Source organism: Pantherophis guttatus, chromosome 11 (assembly GCF_059756535.1).
Source record: "Pantherophis guttatus breed Tessera chromosome 11, ASM5975653v1, whole genome shotgun sequence".
NCBI classification, from domain to species: domain Eukaryota; kingdom Metazoa; phylum Chordata; class Lepidosauria; order Squamata; family Colubridae; genus Pantherophis; species Pantherophis guttatus.
Window position 1 is genome coordinate 3,915,645 of NC_142073.1, and position 19,754 is coordinate 3,935,398.

At 44.3% G+C, this 19,754-nt stretch overlaps 2 protein-coding genes across 2 annotated transcripts in view; both read right to left on the minus strand.

Annotated features, from left to right (window-relative positions):
* Positions 1–451: 451 nt before the first annotated feature.
* LPCAT2 (lysophosphatidylcholine acyltransferase 2) overlaps positions 452–19,754 on the minus strand; it is a 28,809-nt gene continuing 9,506 nt past the window's right edge. Inside the window, exons 3-14 of the mRNA XM_034426520.3 lie at positions 17,963–18,180; positions 17,749–17,861; positions 15,965–16,025; positions 15,508–15,566; positions 14,614–14,648; positions 13,863–13,917; positions 13,156–13,238; positions 12,366–12,491; positions 10,731–10,884; positions 3,740–3,838; positions 2,122–2,263; positions 452–887 (exon numbers count right to left, since the gene is read on the minus strand). Coding sequence (XP_034282411.2) covers positions 652–887; positions 2,122–2,263; positions 3,740–3,838; positions 10,731–10,884; positions 12,366–12,491; positions 13,156–13,238; positions 13,863–13,917; positions 14,614–14,648; positions 15,508–15,566; positions 15,965–16,025; positions 17,749–17,861; positions 17,963–18,180 — 1,381 coding nt within the window. The 3' untranslated portion in view covers positions 452–651. The remainder of the gene's footprint in view (positions 888–2,121; positions 2,264–3,739; positions 3,839–10,730; positions 10,885–12,365; positions 12,492–13,155; positions 13,239–13,862; positions 13,918–14,613; positions 14,649–15,507; positions 15,567–15,964; positions 16,026–17,748; positions 17,862–17,962; positions 18,181–19,754) is intronic.
* CAPNS2 (calpain small subunit 2) lies at positions 8,153–10,521 on the minus strand. Its single transcript, XM_034426521.3, has one exon. The coding sequence runs from the start codon at positions 10,226–10,228 to the stop codon at positions 9,182–9,184; it is 1,047 nt and encodes a 348-aa protein (XP_034282412.2). The 5' UTR covers positions 10,229–10,521; the 3' UTR covers positions 8,153–9,181.

The window sequence follows — 19,754 nt, forward strand, 5'->3', positions numbered from 1 at the left end:
TGTTTTCGGTGGCAGAGGGCTGCAGGATGCCGTCGCGGCCAAAAATGGAGTTCAAGAGGGCCGCACATGGGGGCCCCCAAGCTCTGTTTTTGCTGGCAGAGGCATGACAGGCCAGGCTTTTGCAGTTTCCAGGATGGCCCCGCGGGACAGATCTAAGCATCCTGTGGGCCAGATCCGGTCTGTGGGCCTTGAATTTGATACCCTTGGGCTAGACATACGTAATCCACTTAACCATTTCTCATATAGTTCATCATCATTCACCATCGCTATTCATCATCATCATTCCAAAGCTGAAGCTCACAAAAGTGCTGTCTTTGAATAAAATGTGCTAGTCAGAAAAGGTGTTTCTGATTTTGAGGTACTGTAGCCTAGCATACTTTTTTCTCCTCCAATTTCACCTCAGAGCAAAATTATTCTTCCGGAAACAGAATCACCACGAAGGCAATAGAAGTAGCAAAAGATTTCCCCAAATTTATTTATTGAAAAAATAGTCCCCGACACACAACACATGAACCCGTACATTCCGAAAGCAAGTTTTTTGCTTTACTTGGTCTGGTTGAAAATATATATATATCCCACCAAGATTTGGATTTAATAAAAGGAATCCTTCCGCAGCTTAAATTAAGGAATATATTATTAGGCTTTTTAGATTCAGTCTTCTTTTTTATCTGAAACATTTGAATGCTCATTTTCGGTCACTAGAGGGCAGACTTTGTTCCTTGGCACCGGCGTTGTTTCCGAAGAAGATAGACAGCTTGGGGTGGTAGGGGTGACTTCCCCGGAAGTGAATTCCGCCTCTGTCAACAGCTGGCAGCGTTGCAGCTCGAGATACGTTGTAAACAGCTTGGCATATTCAGGGTGCTTCTCAGCGAAATCCTTGAACTCTTCTAAAAAATTTTTTAAAAAATAAACAATGTTATTTCAAACATGGGAACAGGTCTGAGGTCACACTAAACCAGGAGAAGGCAGAGGTGGGATTCAAAAATTTTAGCAATCGGTTCTCTGCCCGGTTGCTGGATGGGCGTTGCCATGGTGGCTGTGGCCTACTCAGCCTCCTGCACTATGGTGGGGTGTTTTTGCCCTCCCCAGGCTCCGGAAGCTTTCCTTAGGTTTCCGGGAGGGCGAAAACGGCCTCCCCGGGTTCTGGAGGCCGTCCAGAGGCTGGAAACATGCCCGTTTCTGGACTTCTGGGAGATCTGTTTTTTGCCCTCCCAGAGCCTCCATGCGGGCGCTGCACTTACCTGGCATCCAAAATGGGCCACATGGAGACTCCTGGGAGGGGAAGGGCAGCAAGGTGGGCAGGGTCAGCCAGTCTTTGCAACTACCGGTTCGGCGAACCAGATTAAAATTAACATCCGGTTCACATGAACCAATCCAAACCGGCTGAATCCCACTCCTGGGAGAAGGCAACTTATGTGTGTTAGGTAAACCAGATAGGAATCACAACCCAGATGACCTAAGTCAACTTCATTGTGAGGCTACGTTGACAGAACTTTGCAAGTCTGAACATAAAATTCTCCCCCCTCCCCCCATCTCACCTTTACAGGTGAAGAAACTAGGGAGGGTCTCTTCTGAGAGGCTCTTGCCCTGCTAGTTATACAGCTGTGGGATAAGCTGTTCTCTTATCTAGTTTAATGAAAAGGAGGACCAGGGGTGACACAACAACCGTGTTCCAATATCTGAAAAGCTGCCACAAAGAAGAGGGAGTCAACCTATTCTCCAAAGCACCAGAAGACAGGACAAGAAGTAATGGGTGGAAGCTAACCAAGGAGAGAAGCAACCTAGAACTAAGGAGAAGTTTCCTGACAGAACAATTAATCAGTGGAACAGCTTGCCACCAGAAGTTGTAGGTGCTTCATCGCTGGAGGTTTTTGAGAAGAGATTGGACAACCATTTGCCTGAAATGGTACAGAGTCTCCTGCTTGAGCAGGGAGTGGGACTAGAAGACCTCCAAGGTCCCTTCCAACTCTATTGTTTTGTTATCTGATTGTTCCCTTGGCAGCATCTCCTCATCCCATCTCCCAACTTCCTTCCCACATGCCATTGCATCACATCCCCAAGTCTCCTCCCAACTGTACCCTCTGAATCTTCATTTCCTTAAATCCCACTTGGCTTCCTTACCATAGGAGAGTTTGTTAGATTTGTCAGCATCGATCTCCTTGAAGAGGTTTGAAACATCGAGGTCAGGAAGCCCCAGCGATGAACGGATAATTAGGGCAAATTCGTCTTCTGTTATGCTGCCATCTTCATCAATGTCAAAAAGCTGAAAACAAAGAGCGTTTGTTGGGAAGGAGGATGAAGCTCAGCTCCGAGACATCTCCAAGTCAATCTTTGAATGCATGGAAAACCCTTCCCAGATTTCTTTTAAAGAAATGGTATTCTGTCCACCCTCTTTTGAAGGCTCTGCTCTTCATCTTAGAGCGGTAGAAGACTTAATTCCCAAAAGAATCACCTTCTCTTGTTATGAAGGGTTCACTACTTTAGAGCCATGTAGTCCCATTCTCAGAAGAACATCTAATACCACCCAGATCATGGCTTTCCCATCAGATCAGATTTCAGATCAGAAGGCAGCAGTAGTAAGAGATGTAGCAGTGCTAAGTGACTGGAATATCAGAAGGAGAAGCTGAAGAAGGATCAGGGCCTCAAGGAGGAACTAAAAAAGATCTAGAAAATCAAGGCCAATTTGGTCCCTGGTGGTAGGAGGCACCCAGGATTGTGTCTCCTAAGCTGGGAGAGTGGATCCAACAGATCCCAGGAACCACTTCAGAGCTCTCTGTCCAGAAGAGTGCAGGGCTAGGAACAGCTAAGATACAGTACAGAACTTTCCAATTTCCAAGATTCTTGTAGAGCAGTGTTTCTCAACTTTGGTAGCTTGAAGATGGGTGGACTTCAATTCCCAGAATCCCCCAGCCAGCACCGCTTCCAAGGTCCCAAGGTTAAGAAACACTGTTGTAGAGGATGAGAGATGGAAAAAAAAACACAGACCACCGATAGGAGAAAGGAAATAAATAAATATATATATGGCCCACAATTTTGTGAAGCTTTCCCATAATGAGCTCTTGGTCATGCAAAAGTTTAGACTTGTTAGGCTCAAAGGATGCTAGCATCCCCTTTAGAGTGCTGTAGACCAGGAAGGGGGGGGGTCTCCAAACCTGGCAACTTTAAATCTTGTGGACTTCAACTCCCAGAATTCCCCAGCCAACCATTCTGAGAGTTGAAGTCAATGTTAAATGCTGCAGCAGAGAGAATCCGAAGTTTTCTCCCTCCATTCACAGTGGAGCTGCTTCAGCCTGTCCCTTTAAGGTATTTCGACCACCGGGAGGGAGGGGGCCGGGGGGGATAAAGGGAGTGAATGGAGGGAGAAAAGTTCGGCTTCTCTCGGCCACAGCATTCACTATGAGCCCTTCTGGTGCTCATACACATTTTCCTACTGGGTTCTGTGGGCGTGGCTTGGTGGGGGGGTGTCATGTGACTGAGTGGGCATGGCCATGAGTGACATTGAGTTGGCCATGCCCACTCAGTCACAGGACCCACCACCGCCATGCTCACAGAACCAATAGGGGAAAAAATGGAATGTCACCACTGGTTGAAGTCCACAAGTCTTAAAGTTGACAAGTTTGGAGACCAGAGCCCTGTTATAGACTAGCAAGGTCGTCCTAATTCAATGTTTTCCAGGGTTGATAATATGACTGGTGTCCAAGCTCTGCACAGAATCTCTCCACCCACAGATATGCCCTACCTGAAATGCCATCTGGATCGTCTGCTCCGTGTTGGCGGGATTGCACAGGACCGACAAGCCAATCACATATTCGCGGAAGTCTATGGTCCCATCGCCGTTCTGAACGAAACACAAGACAATCACAAAGGTTGTTGAAGTTGCTCGGTGATGCCGACGTGTCTCTTTCAGGGGTGGGTTCTAAAATTTATTACTACTGGTTCTGTGGGTGTGGCTTATTTTGTGGGCGTGGTTTGACGGTCATGTGACAATTCTTTAGGATTTAGCAGAGGTACTGGTCTACCAGGCTTTTAACTGCTTGCAGAGCTGTACCGGTCTACCCATTTGTTTTTCGAGCACGCTGGTCTACCACCATACTGCCTTTTAACTCTGATCAGCTGTAGGGCGGCCCTTTGAAGCCCCGCGGCAAGAGTTTAAACAGTTTTTTTCCTTCTAGCCGATCAGCTGGGACTCAGGAGGCAGTGAATAGATTGGGGGCAGGGCCAAATAAAAGGTAAGAATAACACAGGGGTGGGCGGGAGGGCCCAGCTCCCAAACAAAGGGAACCGGTTCGGTGACATCATATCGTCACTGCTACCGGCTCAGCCGAACTGGGCCGAACCGGGAGGAACCCACCATTGGTCTCTTTCCCCCATCCATTTGGTTGAGGTCCTTTAAAACCACCCTGCCATCAAGAAATCAATCCTCCTTTTCATTCCACGGACCCAATTCCAGTATATTTTAGCCTCCAAGTCCCTTAAAAATAATGGCAATGGTGAAAATAACAACGGTAACAACCACCACGCAAGTGAGAACAGCTCCTTGGCAAGATCCCAAAAGTCTGAATCAGGTTTTGTAAGATCCTTGAAGGAGACATCCGATTTTGCAGAGTTATTCACTGCAGGGTGGTGCCCTTTCAAAGGTTCCCGGCTTTGCGTTCATGCCCAAATAATGGCACCCTTCTTTCAGTCTGCCAGCTGCAGCACAGAAAGGGTTAAACCTACAGACTTGCATACCAGCCCTTAGGGAAGAGGATTACATTCCTGGTTTCAAAGGAGAATGGAATGCAATGGGAGCAGCCCTTGAAAACTTCTATTTTCCTTCTTGAATGTAGGAAGAATGACTTCTGCTGGGTGGAGGGGGGGAGGAAGGAGCAAAGAAAAAAAAAATAACGCCTTTGCTTTAACAAAAAAATAAAGTTTTGTTAATTTTTCTAGCAACGTAAGCCTGGATTTTTGTTCCATTCAGTTCCTTTTCTGAACCGAACCACTGAATGCAAACAAAAACAACCAAGGCCAGGGGTGAAATTCAATTTTTTTTTACTATCAGTTCTGTGGGTGTGGCTTGGTCAATGTGGCAGGGAAGGATACTGCAAAATCCCCATTCCCACCCCACTCCTGGGGGAAGGATACTGCAAAATCCCCATTCCTTTCCCACTCCTGGGGGAAGGATACTGCAAAATCCACATTCCCTCCTCACTCCTGGGGGAAGGATAGTGCAAAATCTCCATTCCCTCCCTACTCTTGGGGGAAGGATATTGCAAAATCTCCATTCCCACCACACTCCACGGGAAGGATACTGCAAAATCCCCATTCCCTCCCCATTCCTGGGGGAAGGATATTGCAAAATCCCCATCTCCACCCCACTCTGGGGCCAGCCAGAGGTGGTATTTGCCGGTTCTCCGAACTGCTCAAAATTTCCACTACCAGTTCTGCAGAACCTGCTGAATTTCACCCCTGATGAATCTCCCTTGCAAGGTTGCAGGCAGTCCTGGAACGACCTAGGCTGATAAGGCATTTTGTGAGGCAAAATGTGGACTTGGATAACTCTCCCAAATTCGAAGCTCTTTGGGGCATCTGTCTGAAGCCCCCTCCTAAAATTTTAGTTGACCCCCTAAGTCCATTTCCGTAAACACCCCAGTGTTTAATGACCACGTCACAATTCCCTGCAGACGGATTACAGAACATGGATGCAGATTTTTAGCTGCCAGGGAACCTATGCTTCTCTCTTCACCCTCCAAATCAAGAACTTTGAACAGATGCCAAGAACCTGGTGGAAAAACAACAAACACAAAATGCCCCCACACCTCTCTAGAACGGAAAAAGGAGTCACGGCCACTCTTTATGGTGCTAAAATGAGGCCTCCAGAAACCCTCCAAGATAGTTTCTTTTTAAAGAGATCTCCAGGGAACCCCATGGGTTTTTGACTTCCCTTGATCCGCGAGGGGAAATTCTTGACTCTCCTTTGGAAAGGAAGCGGCTGCGTTCAGGATTGCCCTCCACCGACTTTCTCTGCTCCGTGTGACATTCCTGCCTCTTGGAAGCTTGCCTTGAAAGGGGAGGGAAGGGGAGGGACAGGCTGGACTTCTGCTGCGTACATTTGTCAACGATGCTTATTTTGGCCTACAAAGATCAGCACCTGCTCTTGTGATGCAGCAGAAGACAGAACCAGCTGGCTTGATCTCAACCAGCTAAGGCAAAGTCAGACCAGATCTTTACTTGGAAAAAGTACCCCTTCTGCAAGCGAGAGCAGTTAGGCCTTACAACATCTTTAGCCCCAAAGCAGAGGGAGGCTCCTTGGATGCGTTGCCAAGAAACCAGCCCATCAAATGATCAAGAGAACTTGCTTGACTCTCTCAAGGGAATCCTTGTTTTCCTATCAAAGGAAGATGCAGGAGAGAGGCAGAGAGGCAGAAAGAGAGAGAACAAAAATATGTTTCTGTACTTAAAGCAGGGACGAGCAATTAAAAACAGAGTAGTATCTGAATACAGTTCCCCACCTCTTCAGAAAGGTCTGCAATGGAAACTTGGCAAAGAAACAAAAATTGAACTTATTCCTTGGCTAAAGCAGCCCTCTAAATAATGCAAGTACATTTTCAGCAAATTCGTTGGGTGAATCTTTCTCTCCTGTTTTGGTTGCACCACCCTTGTAAGATTATCTCTTTTTTTTTTCTTTTTCTTTTAAAAGAATGGAATTATCCCAAGAAACATCAATGGCCAACCTGAGGGACAACAACTGAGGCCATCGGATCAAGCATTAAAAGAGGATGGAATTTTCCTGAGAAACTCAGATGGTCCAAACCAACATAAGGCTCACCATCAGATCACACATTTATCATTGTAACAATGATCAGATAGAACCCAAAGACACACATGAACAATTTCAAATGGATGGATGGATGGATGGACTTCAATCCAATATCTCAGGGGCTTCCACAAAGAAGAGGGAGTCAAGCTATTCTCCAAAGCACCTGAGGGTAGAGCAAGAAGCAATGGGTGGAAACTAATCAAGGAGAGAAGCAACTTAGAACTAAGGAGAAATTTCCTGACGGTGAGAACAATTAATCAGTGGAACAACTTGCCTGCAGAAGTTGTGGATGCTCCAACGCTGGAAGTTTTTAAGAAAAGGTTGGCTAACCGTTTGTCTGAAGTGGTGTAGGGTTTCCTGCCTAAGCAGGGGGTTGGACTAGAAGACCTCCAAGGTCCCTTCCAACTCTGTTATTCTATTCTATTCTATTCTATTCTATTCTATTCTATTCTATTCTATTCTATTCTATTCTATTCTATTCTATTCTATGCTTATGCTTATGCTTATGCTTATGCTTATGCTTATGCTTATGCTTATGCTTATGCTTATTCTATTGCCAGAGAGAATGACATAGTCCTAGGGAGAACCAGGAGATGAAGAGGGATTTTTTTAAAAAATATAACCCTGAGCATTCAGAATCTTAACAAGATCTGCAGCTACAGGACCTGGCTGTCCACAATCCAGAAAGCTGGCCAGTTGGGTTCCTCATTTGAAACTAGGAACTTTTGTGCAACAGCAAATTATCCTCTGAGGCTTTCGGCCAAGAAGGGGCACAGCTGCCACAACTGTCATGGAGCAAGCAATGAGAACAGGCCTTCTTCCTCTGAACTGGTTTGGAGATGCTGGTTCTCATATTATTGCAACTAGAGTTTGTCCAACTAGGGTTGGATCAAGAAGGCCTGAAGGCAAGTTGGCACAAAACACTCTCAACCACCACGGGAAAAGCCCCAAACCAAGTCGACACAATGGCATAGATGTGAGTCATTGAGCCGATCAAAATCAGTGAGAAGGAACGAAGCACATTTTGAGACGTCTACAGGATTGACTCAGGGCAAAGTTATGGATCTCTTTCAGATGAGGTAGGGATGTTATCTTTGGGCCTGTTCAGATCACCACAAGGACAACCACATCTAAAATAGTTTTCCAGATTAAAAACAAATAATCACATTTAACATTTCTCCATCTGCCACAAATGTTCATACCTTAATATGGTCAAGAGTTTTTATGTCAACCCACACCTATCTATAAAGCAGGATTTCTTTGGGAAAAAAACGAAAGGTGTAGTAAAGCAAAGTATATTTCTCCCTGCCACTTTGGGCCACACAGCTACAAAACAAACAATCCACAGTATTCTCCTTTTGTTATAATCCAAGTTTATTTTCTCTTCTTTACAATGGAAAGACCTTTTAAAGGACTAGATCTATTTTTGCCATGATTCCTTTCTTTGACAAACCAGCGTTCAGCAAAAGCAACAGAGAACATGGCTAACCCAGAAGCTGCAGGTGTCATCTCCCTCCGGTTGCATTTACACAACGTGCTGTTTTCTAAATCTCCCAGATTGCTGTGTCCATCACCCCAAGTGATCATTACTGACTATGATGAAAACACAGATATACGGAGTCTAGAGGGCAATAGGTTGAAAGCAGCTAATCTTATTCTTTCAAAAATGAGTTTAGGATTCCGAGTGCCCATCCATGATAAGAGGACAACAGAGCTCCAGGTTATGTTCAACAATAGAGACATCTGTAAATTAAAGTCAGATCAGACTTTTGAAAAGCACAAGAAGAACTACCTTAACCTGACCAGGGATTATTCAAGGTTTAGAATCCACGAATATCAATTTAGGAGGAGAAGATCAGAACAATATTGGAAACAAAATAAGGAAAGGAGATCAAAACACTCTCCTAAAGCAGAGAGGGATAAAATTTGGAATAACAATAACAACTGTTGCTTCGTTTTGCACAACGTAGGCGTTAACCTAAGGAGAGTAGTAGGCCATCTTTTATTTTGCAACAAAATATTGGGTTTTTCCCTCCTAGTTGCCCATGAAATAACCCACAGGTTCCCACGCACTTCCAACATGGCTAACATGAGCTTGCAACCTTAATACTATTGCAGAATTCAGGCCCAGCCATGAACAACAAACCAAAACATCAGCGATAAGCAAATGTTCTTTTTAAAAAATGCATGCATTGGTTAATCTCAATAGCACCCAGAGGTGCTATCAGCCAAAAGGCACTCACTGTAAGCAGGAAGGTTTAATTCGAGTCTCGGCAGAAGCAATATTTACATCTAGCCCTCCTCCCTCAAACCACCCCATAAATGGTATGGTCCAAGGTGGAGCAAACCACTGCTTTGTCTTTCCATCCCTCACTCGTTTTAAGAGTACATGGTGAGCTGCAACCACTCTTCAATGTTCATCTGGACTTTTCCATCCCCACGTCGGTCCAGGGATTTGAAGGCCCGGAACATTCCATCCAGACGGACCAAGCAGCTGATGAAGTTGTTGAAATCCATGCTGCCGTCTTCGTCGGCGTAACGACGGATCATCAGGGCATAGAGCTGCTCATGGAGGTTAAACCCGGCAGCCTTGAAAGCCGCAGGCAGATTCCTCATCTCGATTCTCCCTGCTGGGCCAGCGTACTCTTTGAAGGAGCACTGCCACTTCTTGATGTTGTTCCAGAGATACCTGAACTGGTAGAAGTCCAGCTTGCCGGTGGCATCGCTGTCCATGACGGCCACCATGCTTCGGCAAGTGTCCAGGCTGAAGCTTTCAGATTGCAGGTCCTGATGGCGGGCCATCACCTTGTTGAGGATGTTCATCAGCTCGGTGGCGCACACTTCCATGTCGTCGCCCGCCAGTTGGGTGAAGAGCCGTCGGAACTGGCGTAATTCCTCACTTTCGTTGGCTTCCACGTTGGCAAAATGGCTGCGAGGAGCTGGCGGGGGCTCTGGTTTGTACTGGGCTGCGGCTTCACTGATGATGTTCACAAGACCACCGAGAAGACCCATAACGTTGGCGGCTTTGCTGCCACCGCCACCACCACTTGTTCCTCCTCCTCCACCACCACCACTGCCGCCTCCTCCTCCTCCTCCTGACAGGAGTCCACCAAGGCCTTGTATGAGGGCACCTCCAGTACCTCCTCCTCCTCCTCCTGTCAAGTTCTTCAGGAAGGCTCCAGCACCACCTCCTCCTCCTCCACTACTACTACCACCACCTCCTCCTCCTCCTCCTCCTGTCAAGTTCTTCAGGAAAGCGCCAGCACCACCTCCTCCTCCTCCACTACTACTACCACCACCACCTCCTCCTCCTCCTGTCAAGTTCTTCAGGAAGGCTCCAGCACCACCACCACCTCCTCCTCCTCCTCCTCCTCCACCACCACCACCACCGGTGGCGGCATCTAGCAAAGCTTGAGCAAGGAACATGGTGGAGCGTCCCAGAACCTGCCGCGTCTTTCAGAAGCTCCGAGTGTGTCTGTGTGTGTGTGTGTGTGTGTGTGTGAAGAGAAGCAGAACTGGGCGTGTTCTGCAAGAGCAGATTCCCGCTGCCAAAGGAAATCGCAGTCCTTCATGTCCGCACACGTCATGTTTTCCACAGCTGGAATCTATTGTGGGCGCGGGGCCTCGCCCAAGCCCAGCGAGGGTGGAATTTTCCTTCTGCAAACTTGGAAGGGGGAAGACTTTTTCAAGCAACCCTCCCTCCTAAATCTTTTCTCTGGTTTGTTGGCTCTTAATCTAGAGCCCACCCCCAGCTCAGTACTGCAGAACTTCTCATCCGTTTTGTATTACATATTAAAACTCTCTTTTCTCTATACACACATCCCCTCCCCTCTCTGTCTCCCTCCCTCCCTCTGTCACAAGCTTCGTTTCTGCAAACACTACAATGCTCGTTTGTTTTGCCCTTGGGAGGAACAGACAAAACACTTACTCTGTCAAAGAGAGTAAACAGCTCTTGCAAGACATCCGAGACGGGCAGCTTCAAATAGTTAGCAAACTCTTCGATGCCGATCCGACCGCCTTTGGACGTGCTGGCGATCCTTGCAAATTGATCCAGCTGATCGCGGATGCTGTCCCATTTGAGGCTGTCCAAAAATAGGGAGGGGAGGAGAGGAAGAGACGGGGTGACATGAAGCAGCCTCCACTTTTCAAAGGGAAATTCAGGCCTGGAAGCCAGAAGAGTTAAACTAAGAGGGCAGCGATTCACATTTACGAGGTGGAGACCGGTCTCTTAAAGAGTTATCTTAAACACCCCTTTAAGTAGCAGTTGGATTTCTTTATGGGATACATACATAAAAAGGAGAAAGACGGTTTAAAAAAGATGCTTCTGACCAGATATATATATGATACATAGACAAATTTGTGCAATTATGCAATTCTGCACTTTTGCAACTATTGTGCCTGAAAACTCCACTCTTAATGTTGCCAAATCCATATCTTATTGGATCTTTAAATATTTAAGGGGTGGAAACTAATCAAGGAGAGAAGCAACCTAGAACTAAGGAGGAATTTCCTGACAGTGAGAACAATTAACCAGTGGAACAACTTGCCTCCAGAAGTTGTAAATGCTCCAACACTGGAAGTTTTAAAGAAGAGATTGGATAACCATTTGTCTGAAGTGGTGTAGGGTTTCCTGCCTAAGTAGGGGGTTGGACTAGAAGACCTCCAAGGTCCCTTCCAACTGTCCTGTCCTGTCCTGTCCTATCCTCTTCGATAGTCACTGAAGTTGCCCACAAGGTTCTCTAAGAAGCCCAACTGAGCCCTCCTGGGACTTTTCTCCCAACCCTACTAAGGTTTCACGTCAGCTTCAATGTCACCGATTTCTATTTATAACCAGAGAAAGTTCAACCTGCGAACAGCAGATGCGAGAAACCAAATCCCAGGCTTGAGATCCATGATGATCACCTTCCTTTTTTCCCTTGGATCCCTCCAGCTCTCTGACTAAGCAGGAAGATCCTAAGGCAACTGCAGGGAACCTCCAGTTCTACTCCTCCAGATATATCATTTACTTACATTCCCACCTTTATTATTTTGATCAAGAGCTCAAAGACGGCGAACATACCTAACGCAGGTAAGTCCTCGACTTACAACAGTTCATTTAGTGACCGTTCAAAGTTACACTTGAAAAAAAAAGTGACCTCTGACCTCATGGTCATGTGATCAAAATTCAGATGCTTGGAAACTGGCATGTACTTAGGACAGTTGCAATGTCCCGGTGTCACATGATCCCCTTCTGCAACCCTCTGACTAGACAAGTCAATGGGGAAGCCACATTCATTTAACAACCATGCTAGTAGCTTATCAATTGCAGTGATTCACTTAACAACGGTGGCAAGAGAAGTCGTAAAATGGGGCACAACTGACTAAACAAACGTCTCACTTAGCCACATAAATGTTGGGCTCAATTGCAGTCATAACTTGAGGGCTGCCTGTATTCGTCTTCCTTCTTTTTTTTTTTTTTTATTCCTCCTATTTTTTCTTCTTATTTTTATTTTCTTTTCTTTTTTTTTATTCCTCCTACTTTTCCCATGACAACCACCCTGTGGAATGGAATTGGCCTACTTACTTCAACTTCTTGCTGATTTTTGTGAATTCGACCAAACCGGCTTCCATGGGGAGAGTTAACTGCCCTGCCGAAATCATGAGCCGACAATCTTCGTAAGTGTGATCTGTGACGGGCACCTCCAAAACACTGCGATTCAAAGACACAAAAGCCACAAAATCCGTTCAGCGCTAAACTGAAAGCTGCTGCCCAAAGGCCATGGCCAAGCTGACCAAGGCAGGTTATACCAGGAGAACTTCCATAAAATCCAAATAGAAAGCCTATTTAACCAGGAGAATATAAACATTGAAAAGATTAGTCGGGAGAAAGATGGAGGCAGCCATTTCTTTGGTCTTTGCAAGAAATGTCTTGCCTCCTAAGGCTATAAAAATAATTCTTCAGAGTGAGGAAGAATCCAGAAAAAATTATTCATCCGGAAGGAAGGAAGGAAGGAAGGAAGGAAGGAAGGAAGGAAGGAAGGAAAGAAGGAAGGAAGGAAGGAAGGAAAGAAAGAAGGAAAGAAAGAAGGAAAGAAGGAAGAAAGGAAGGAAGGAAGGAAGGAAGGAAGGAAGGAAGGAAGGAAAGAAAGAAGGAAAGAAGGAAAGAAGGAAGGAAGGAAGGAAGGAAGGAAAGAAGGAAGGAAGGAAGGAAGGAAGGAAGGAAGGAAGGAAGGAAGGAAAGAAGGCAGGCAGGCAGGAAGGAATCTGTATGAAAACTCACAATAAAATATTTCCACCCGCCTGTAGATAGTGCAGCAACCTTGCTCACACATCCTCCATGGCAAAGAAAGAAATATTCTCCCACAAACACTGACCTTGCCATTTTGTTACGGACTCTGCTGGCGAAAAGGGCCGGGTCTTTCTTTTCTGCCTCAGATGGGACATGAACAGGAAGGAACTGAAAAATAAGGGCAGCCTCAGTAAAAGGTGCATAATGGTCCAACAGAGTTTGCAGCTTTTTCATTTATTTCTCTGCCAGGGGGAAGTAAGATTGTCTGCCACAAGAGGGCGCTACAGCCTTAGGAAAGGAAAACCCGCTCCTTAAAATAAACCAGGTATTACTTTGTACCCTGTTGAGAATGAACCCTTGGAAGTAAAACAACAAACATTTTCTTTCTTTCTTTCTTTCTTTCTTTCTTTCTTTCTTTCTTTCTTTCTTTCTTTCTTTCTTTCTTTCTTTCTTTCTTTTCTTTCTTTCTTCTTTCCTTCCTTCCTTCCTTCCTTCCTTTCCTTCCTTCCTTCCTTCTTTCCTTCTTTCTTTTTTTTCTTTCTCTTTCCTTCCTTCCTTTTTTCTTTCTTTTTCTTTTTTCTTCTTTCTGTCCATCTTTCTCTCTCTCTCTCTCTCTCCCTCCCTCCCTTTTTTCTTTTTCTCCTTCCTCTCTCCTCCTCTCCCCTTTCCCTCTTTCTACCTTTCTCTCTTTCTCTCTCCTTCCCTTCCCCACCATTAAGTAAGAAATGGACACAATTTATTCTTTTTAACCAGATTACACAGCCATTATTCTTTTTTTTTTTTCTTCCTTACCTCCACTTCCACTTTCGTAAAGACCTGGCACAAAGTCAGTACTAATGCCTGTTTGCTGAAAAACAGAAAATATTTACAAGGTTGCTTTCTAGCATTCGGATTAATTCCTCTAAGACTTCACTTAGCAATTGTTGTAAAAAATGATTAAACAATTGGGCCCAGTCATGTGGGTGTCTCAATTTACAACCACAATGATTAACAATAGAAATTCTGGTCTGCTGTTGTACTCCAGATGATAATGGGGAGAAGGAGGAGGAGGAGGGGAAGGAGGAGGAGGAAGAGGAAGAGGAAGAGGAAGAAGAAGAAGAAGAAAAAGAAGAGGAGGAGGAGGAGGAGGAGGAGGAGGAGGAGGAGGAGGAGGAGAAAGAGAAGAAGAGGAGGAGGAGGGGGAAGAGGAGGAGAAGGAAGAGGAAGAGAAGGAGGAAGAGAAGGAGGAGGAGGAAGAAGAAGAAAAGAAGAGGAGGAGGAGGAGGAGGACTTTTAGGTCTTTGGTGATCTCTGAGCTTGGTGGTTTTGTTGCAGACATTTCATTACCCAACTAGGTAACATCATCAATGCTAGAAGGGAGGAGTGGGAGGGAGAGGGGGAGAATCACCAGCTCCATCATTACCACTATTACCAATTGCCACCACAAACCCTTTGATCCATGTAACAATTTTAAAAAGGCAACAATGCTCAAAACTGTTGCGTTGAACTAACCCGCCTAACACAAATAAGTCTGTAGAAAGTACATTTCTGTCCGAAGACTTACAAGCTGTATCCCTGCCAGGTCCATGTGACGGTATCCTGGAGGGATTAAATGAAAGGGAAAAAGAGAGAGAGAATTTATTCGGCAATAAGAAGACACGGTCACAAAACGGATCAAGGCTGGGAAGTCAAGTTTTTTTCAGTGTCAAGCTGGAGGCTAGGAAGAGAAGGAGGGCAGAGCTGTGTCTTTTGAATAAAAGTAGCCACAAACAGCTTCTGAAGGTCTCTACCAAATCTAAGGACAGAAAGATTGGTTGGGCAATTTTGCAGAATTATTCAAGGGACAAAGAAAAAAAAACTTTTTTTTTTAAACAGACAGGAATCTCTCAGATACAGAATCACAACAGATACGTTGCTGACGTGGTCATCAGTGACTGAATTTTAATATCAGAATTTTAATTTTAATGTCAGATGTCAGGGAGGTTAGAAATCCCTGGGGAAGTTAGTGTTCAACTTACGACCATAATGGAAGCCTGTCCATCGCTATCTTAATTCGGGATGGTTGCAAAACAAGTCAGTCACGGGACCAATTCAAATTTTACAACTGTTTTTGTGGCAGTCATTAAGCGAACCAATGGTTCGCTATGGATAAGATTTTGCTGAAAATCAGAAGGGTCGGGTTTCAGTAAAATTGTCGTAAAAATGTGATCACATGAGCACAGGATACTTCAAACAACATCCATCAACGTGGTTGTGTTGCCAAATGCTTGAATTGGGTCTGTGACTTTGAATCTGGGTCAAAGCAGCCCAAGGTGGGCCCGTTGTAACTTGGAACTGTTGCGAAGTAACTGGTCGTGAGTCGAGGGCCGCCTGTACAACTGAGCTAATTTCCCAGTGGCCAAAGTGAGCAGAGGAATTTCAAGATGGGAATCTCCTTTTGTCGAAATTCAAAACTTACCAACTTGTTAGGGTAGCGAATAACCACGGGCTGAACGGGAACCCCGGGAATAAAAGCTCCTGAAAATAAAAGCAATTTGTTTGAAGGTCCCTGCATCTTTAGCTTGGAATCCCAGCATTTGCAGAAAATAAATAATATCTATTAACCTCAAAATAAAATAAACGTGACAAAAAGTTTCCCAATGGCCACAAAATAGGCCATTTGTTTTATTTCACCCAGTCCCTCATTCTCTCTTTCCCGTGAGGCATCCTGTTAGAAATTTTGTTTACATAAAGCACCACACAAGTGGAGCAAATCAAGTACACAGTCACCATGTGCTTTACTGCTCACCTATATTACTGTAATAGGAAACAGTAAACTCTAACATATCCATAACAAGCTTTGAAATGTCTGACATACATCCTGAACTGTTCCTTCTGCTTTTCCAAAATAAGTCATCTGGCAAAGCCTTCCTTACCTTGTTTAAATGTGATCAAACAGGATCGGTTTGTACACGTCCCTTCTGGGAAAATCATTACCTAGAGTTCAGGGAAGAAGGAAAGAAAGCAAGACAAAAGAAAAAGAAGAAAAGAAGAAAAGGAAGGAAGGAAGGAAGGAAGGAAGGAAGGAAGGAAGGAAAGAAAGAAAGAAAGAAAGAGGAAGGAAGGAAGGAAGGAAAGAAAGAGAAAGAAAGAAAGAGAAAGAAAGAAAGAGAAAGAAAGAAAGAAAGAAAGAGAAAGAAAAGAAGAAGGAAGGAAGGAAGGAAGAAAGAGAAAGAAAAAGAAAGAAAGAGGAAGCAAGCAAGCAAGCAAGCAAGGAAGGAAGGAAGGAAGGAAGGAAGGAAGGAAGGAAGGAAGGAAGAAAGAAAGAAAGAAAGAAAGAAAGAAAGAAAGAAAGAAATTAGAAAATGCATGCTTAATTATTCTGAAAATTTGACAATTCCTGCTTCAAGTTTGACTGGGTGATAATTCTTCCATACTGGAAACAATGTTTTTCTCAAAGAGCAGTTGAGAAAGATCATTGTGATTTCTCTCTGAAGTTTAAACACTGGGACAGTTTAGTAAAATCCTTTTTACCGCCAGAGGGCACTCTAAAATCACACTGCTTTTTCACCTACAGATATTACCAAGTTTACCAAATTTCTCCTAAAGGATAACCTCCAGATATATTAAGTTACCATTCTTAAAAAGAATTGGCAATTTTTAACTGCCCACGGCATCGATCTTATCTAACCCTCTCATCCCTCTTCCGTCCCCTTCTTCTTTTGCCTTCCATTTTGCCTTCCAACATCAGAGTCTTTTCTGATGAGTCCTTTCTTCTCATTAGTTGGCCAAGGTGTTTGAGCTTCAGTATCTGTTCTTCCAAAGGATAGTCAGGATGATTTCCTTTAGGAACTGGTGTCTAGCAGGGATAGAAAGTTCACCTTGCTTGATCACCTTAATTCATCTTCTTTTAATGACCACATAATCCCTTCCATTGGGGTGGAGTCTGGGCAACTGAATGGAGCTGAGTGTTTACTGGCCAGATGCCCTTCCTGTCACCAATGCGGAGTTTTGTCAGCAGATACATTCTCATTGTGCCCAGAGAGAGAAATATCTGCCTCTACCTAGGATCGAACTCACAGCCTCCAGATTGTGAGGCGAGAGCTCAACCTCTAGGCCACCGCACCACTCTTCACCACCTTAATTCCACTGTACAAAAAGTAAAAAGCACCTGAAGGCAGGACAAAAAGCAATGGATGGAAACTAATCACGAAGAGAAGCAACCTAGAACTAAGGAGAAACTTCCTAACATGAGAACAATTAACCAGTGGAACGACTTGCTTCTAGAAATTGTGGGTGCTCCACATTGGAGGTTTTTAAGAAGAGACTGGACAGCCACTTGTCTGAAATGGTGGTATAAGGTTTCTTGCTTGGGCAGAGGGTTGGACTAGAAGATCTCCAAGGTCCCTTCCAACTCTGTTCTGTCCTGAATGCAATGCCGACCATGACTCAAGACCATTTATTTTGCTTTTTTTTTTTTTCTACTCTAAATTTATCTTTATTTTTGCAAACAGGATGGAAGGAAATGCAAGCTTAGAGGAAACCAAAGGGGCAGATTCAGCTAAACTCAGCCACGGAGGATTTGCGACAATGCCACAACCTATTTCTTCCCCGAGGAAAAAAAAAATAGTTTCAGCTATTTTCTGCAGGAAAGCAATCCTTCCTTCACCTGAAGCTTCTCGAAGCTCCCGAGAATATGAAGAAGCTATAGACATGGTACCTGAGGCCATTGCTCTCCGGAGGTCGCCCGTTTCGTTATTTCTTGGATAGTGTGCTTCCGTGAATCTGGGTCATTCCGTGAGACCAACACGGGCTGGAGGGCATCAATGAACCCTATTCAAAAAATAAAATAAAATAAATTTGCAAATAAATTTGCAAAGAAAAAGGAAGGTGGGAAAAGTGTCGGTTTGCTCGAGTTTTGCTGGGACACTTACTTCCAAAAATGGGCACCCAGACATTCTCTTCCTTGGACACCACAGAAGGCAAGCCTGCCACGGCACAAACGATGCTGTCAAAGAAGCTCGAGTGCGGAGCGACCACTAAGATGGGTGCCTCTTGAGGACTAGCGACTTTCCCTTTGACTTTGACTTGGAAGCCCATCGCAAAGAACAAAGCTCGGCCAAAGACGAGGAGGCCGATGTTGGATAGCCTCCTTGCACGGAAATAGAGAGAGATTTTTGTTTTTGTTGGGCATTTTACCAGATAAGTATAACAAGGAGAAGACATATTTTATTTTATACGTATTTTAACTGCAGCTGGAATTGTATTTGCACAACAATGGAAAAGTGAAGAGATCCCAACAGATGATGGAGTGATTAGAAAAATATTAGAATGTGCAGAAATGGATTGTGGATAGAATGGATTCTATCATCGTGGAAAAAGTTTTTGGCAATGTTTTTCTTATCTTCCTCTTTAATTTTGTAGGTTTATAGTCCAACTCATTGTCTATTATTGCATTGAAACCCCATAATATACATATCTCTTCATATTCATATTCTATTATTTTTTATGTGATTTCCCATTAAAAAAAAAATTATTAACAACCATGGCCAAAATGGTCACAAAATCAATCACCGACACATGACGACTCGTGTAATGACCTCATTGTTTAACGACGGAAGCTTTGTCTGTAATTAAACACGAACAGGTGCAGCCTAAAGCCAGTTTAGGCTAGTGGTTAAAGTGGGGTGGGGAAAATTATGGCCCCTTTTGTGATTTATGGACTTCAACTCCCAGAATTCCTGAGCCAGCAATTCCACAGGTCGTAAAGGGGCTCATCCCCTGGGTTTAAGGCCTCAGGCCAGAAACCAGGAGACTGTGGGTTCTAGTCTCACCTTAGGCACAAAGCCAGCTGGGGTGACCTTGGGCCAGTCATTCTCTCTCTACCCTAGGAAGGAGGCAATGACAAATCGCTTCTGAAATCTGGCCAAGAAAACTGCAGGGAGAAAAGTTATCCAGGAAGTTGTGCCAAGAGTCAACACTGACTCAAATGTAAATATGAGTTGTGTGTACACACACACACACAGAGTGAGAGTGAGAGTGAAAGAGAGAGGGGGGGGAGAGTTCACCTATTTCCCCAGCTCTTTAAGACATGGCTCCATGCAGAATTCCTCTCCCCGTTTCTACAGTGCAAATCTTGGAGCTATTTCCAACATTTACATATGCTTGACTGGCTCATTCAACCACTGCAATTCCCACCCGGTGAATCAATACATTCTAATTATTCATTTCCTAATTGTACATTTACCAAAACGTACAATGCAAACAAACCCACAAAGCTATGCGCATACAATATGAAAAGTGTACAGCTTGCAATTAAAAGCATAAAACAAGGAAGTTAAATTTTGGTCACCACAAAAAGATGTTGAGACTTTGGAAAAAGTGCCAGGAAGAGCATTCATATTTATGTATTATCGCAAGAGATCAGTTAGCAAAATTAAAAGAAAAGGGTGGATAGGCAGAAGGATAGAGTTTTGGAACAGATTTCTGAATGCTGCAGAAAATAAACATAATTATCAAATAAACATTGTTATCATTAACCCCATAAAATACAGGTCAGCTAACACTGAAACACACATCTTCCAATCTTAAAAACAAGAAGTTTAGAGTCATTCATTCGTTTTTCAAAAGGACAAAAATAAAACATCAGAGTCCTTTATTTATTTATTTGTTCAACTTGTATGCCGCCTTTCTCCGAAGACTCAACTGACTCCTTCAGTTCCGCTT

Coding starts and splice junctions, on each gene's coding strand:
- CAPNS2 (XM_034426521.3), bottom strand. CDS start 10,228: ATGTTCCTTGCTCAAGCTTTGCTAGATGCCGCCACCGGTGGTGGTGGT.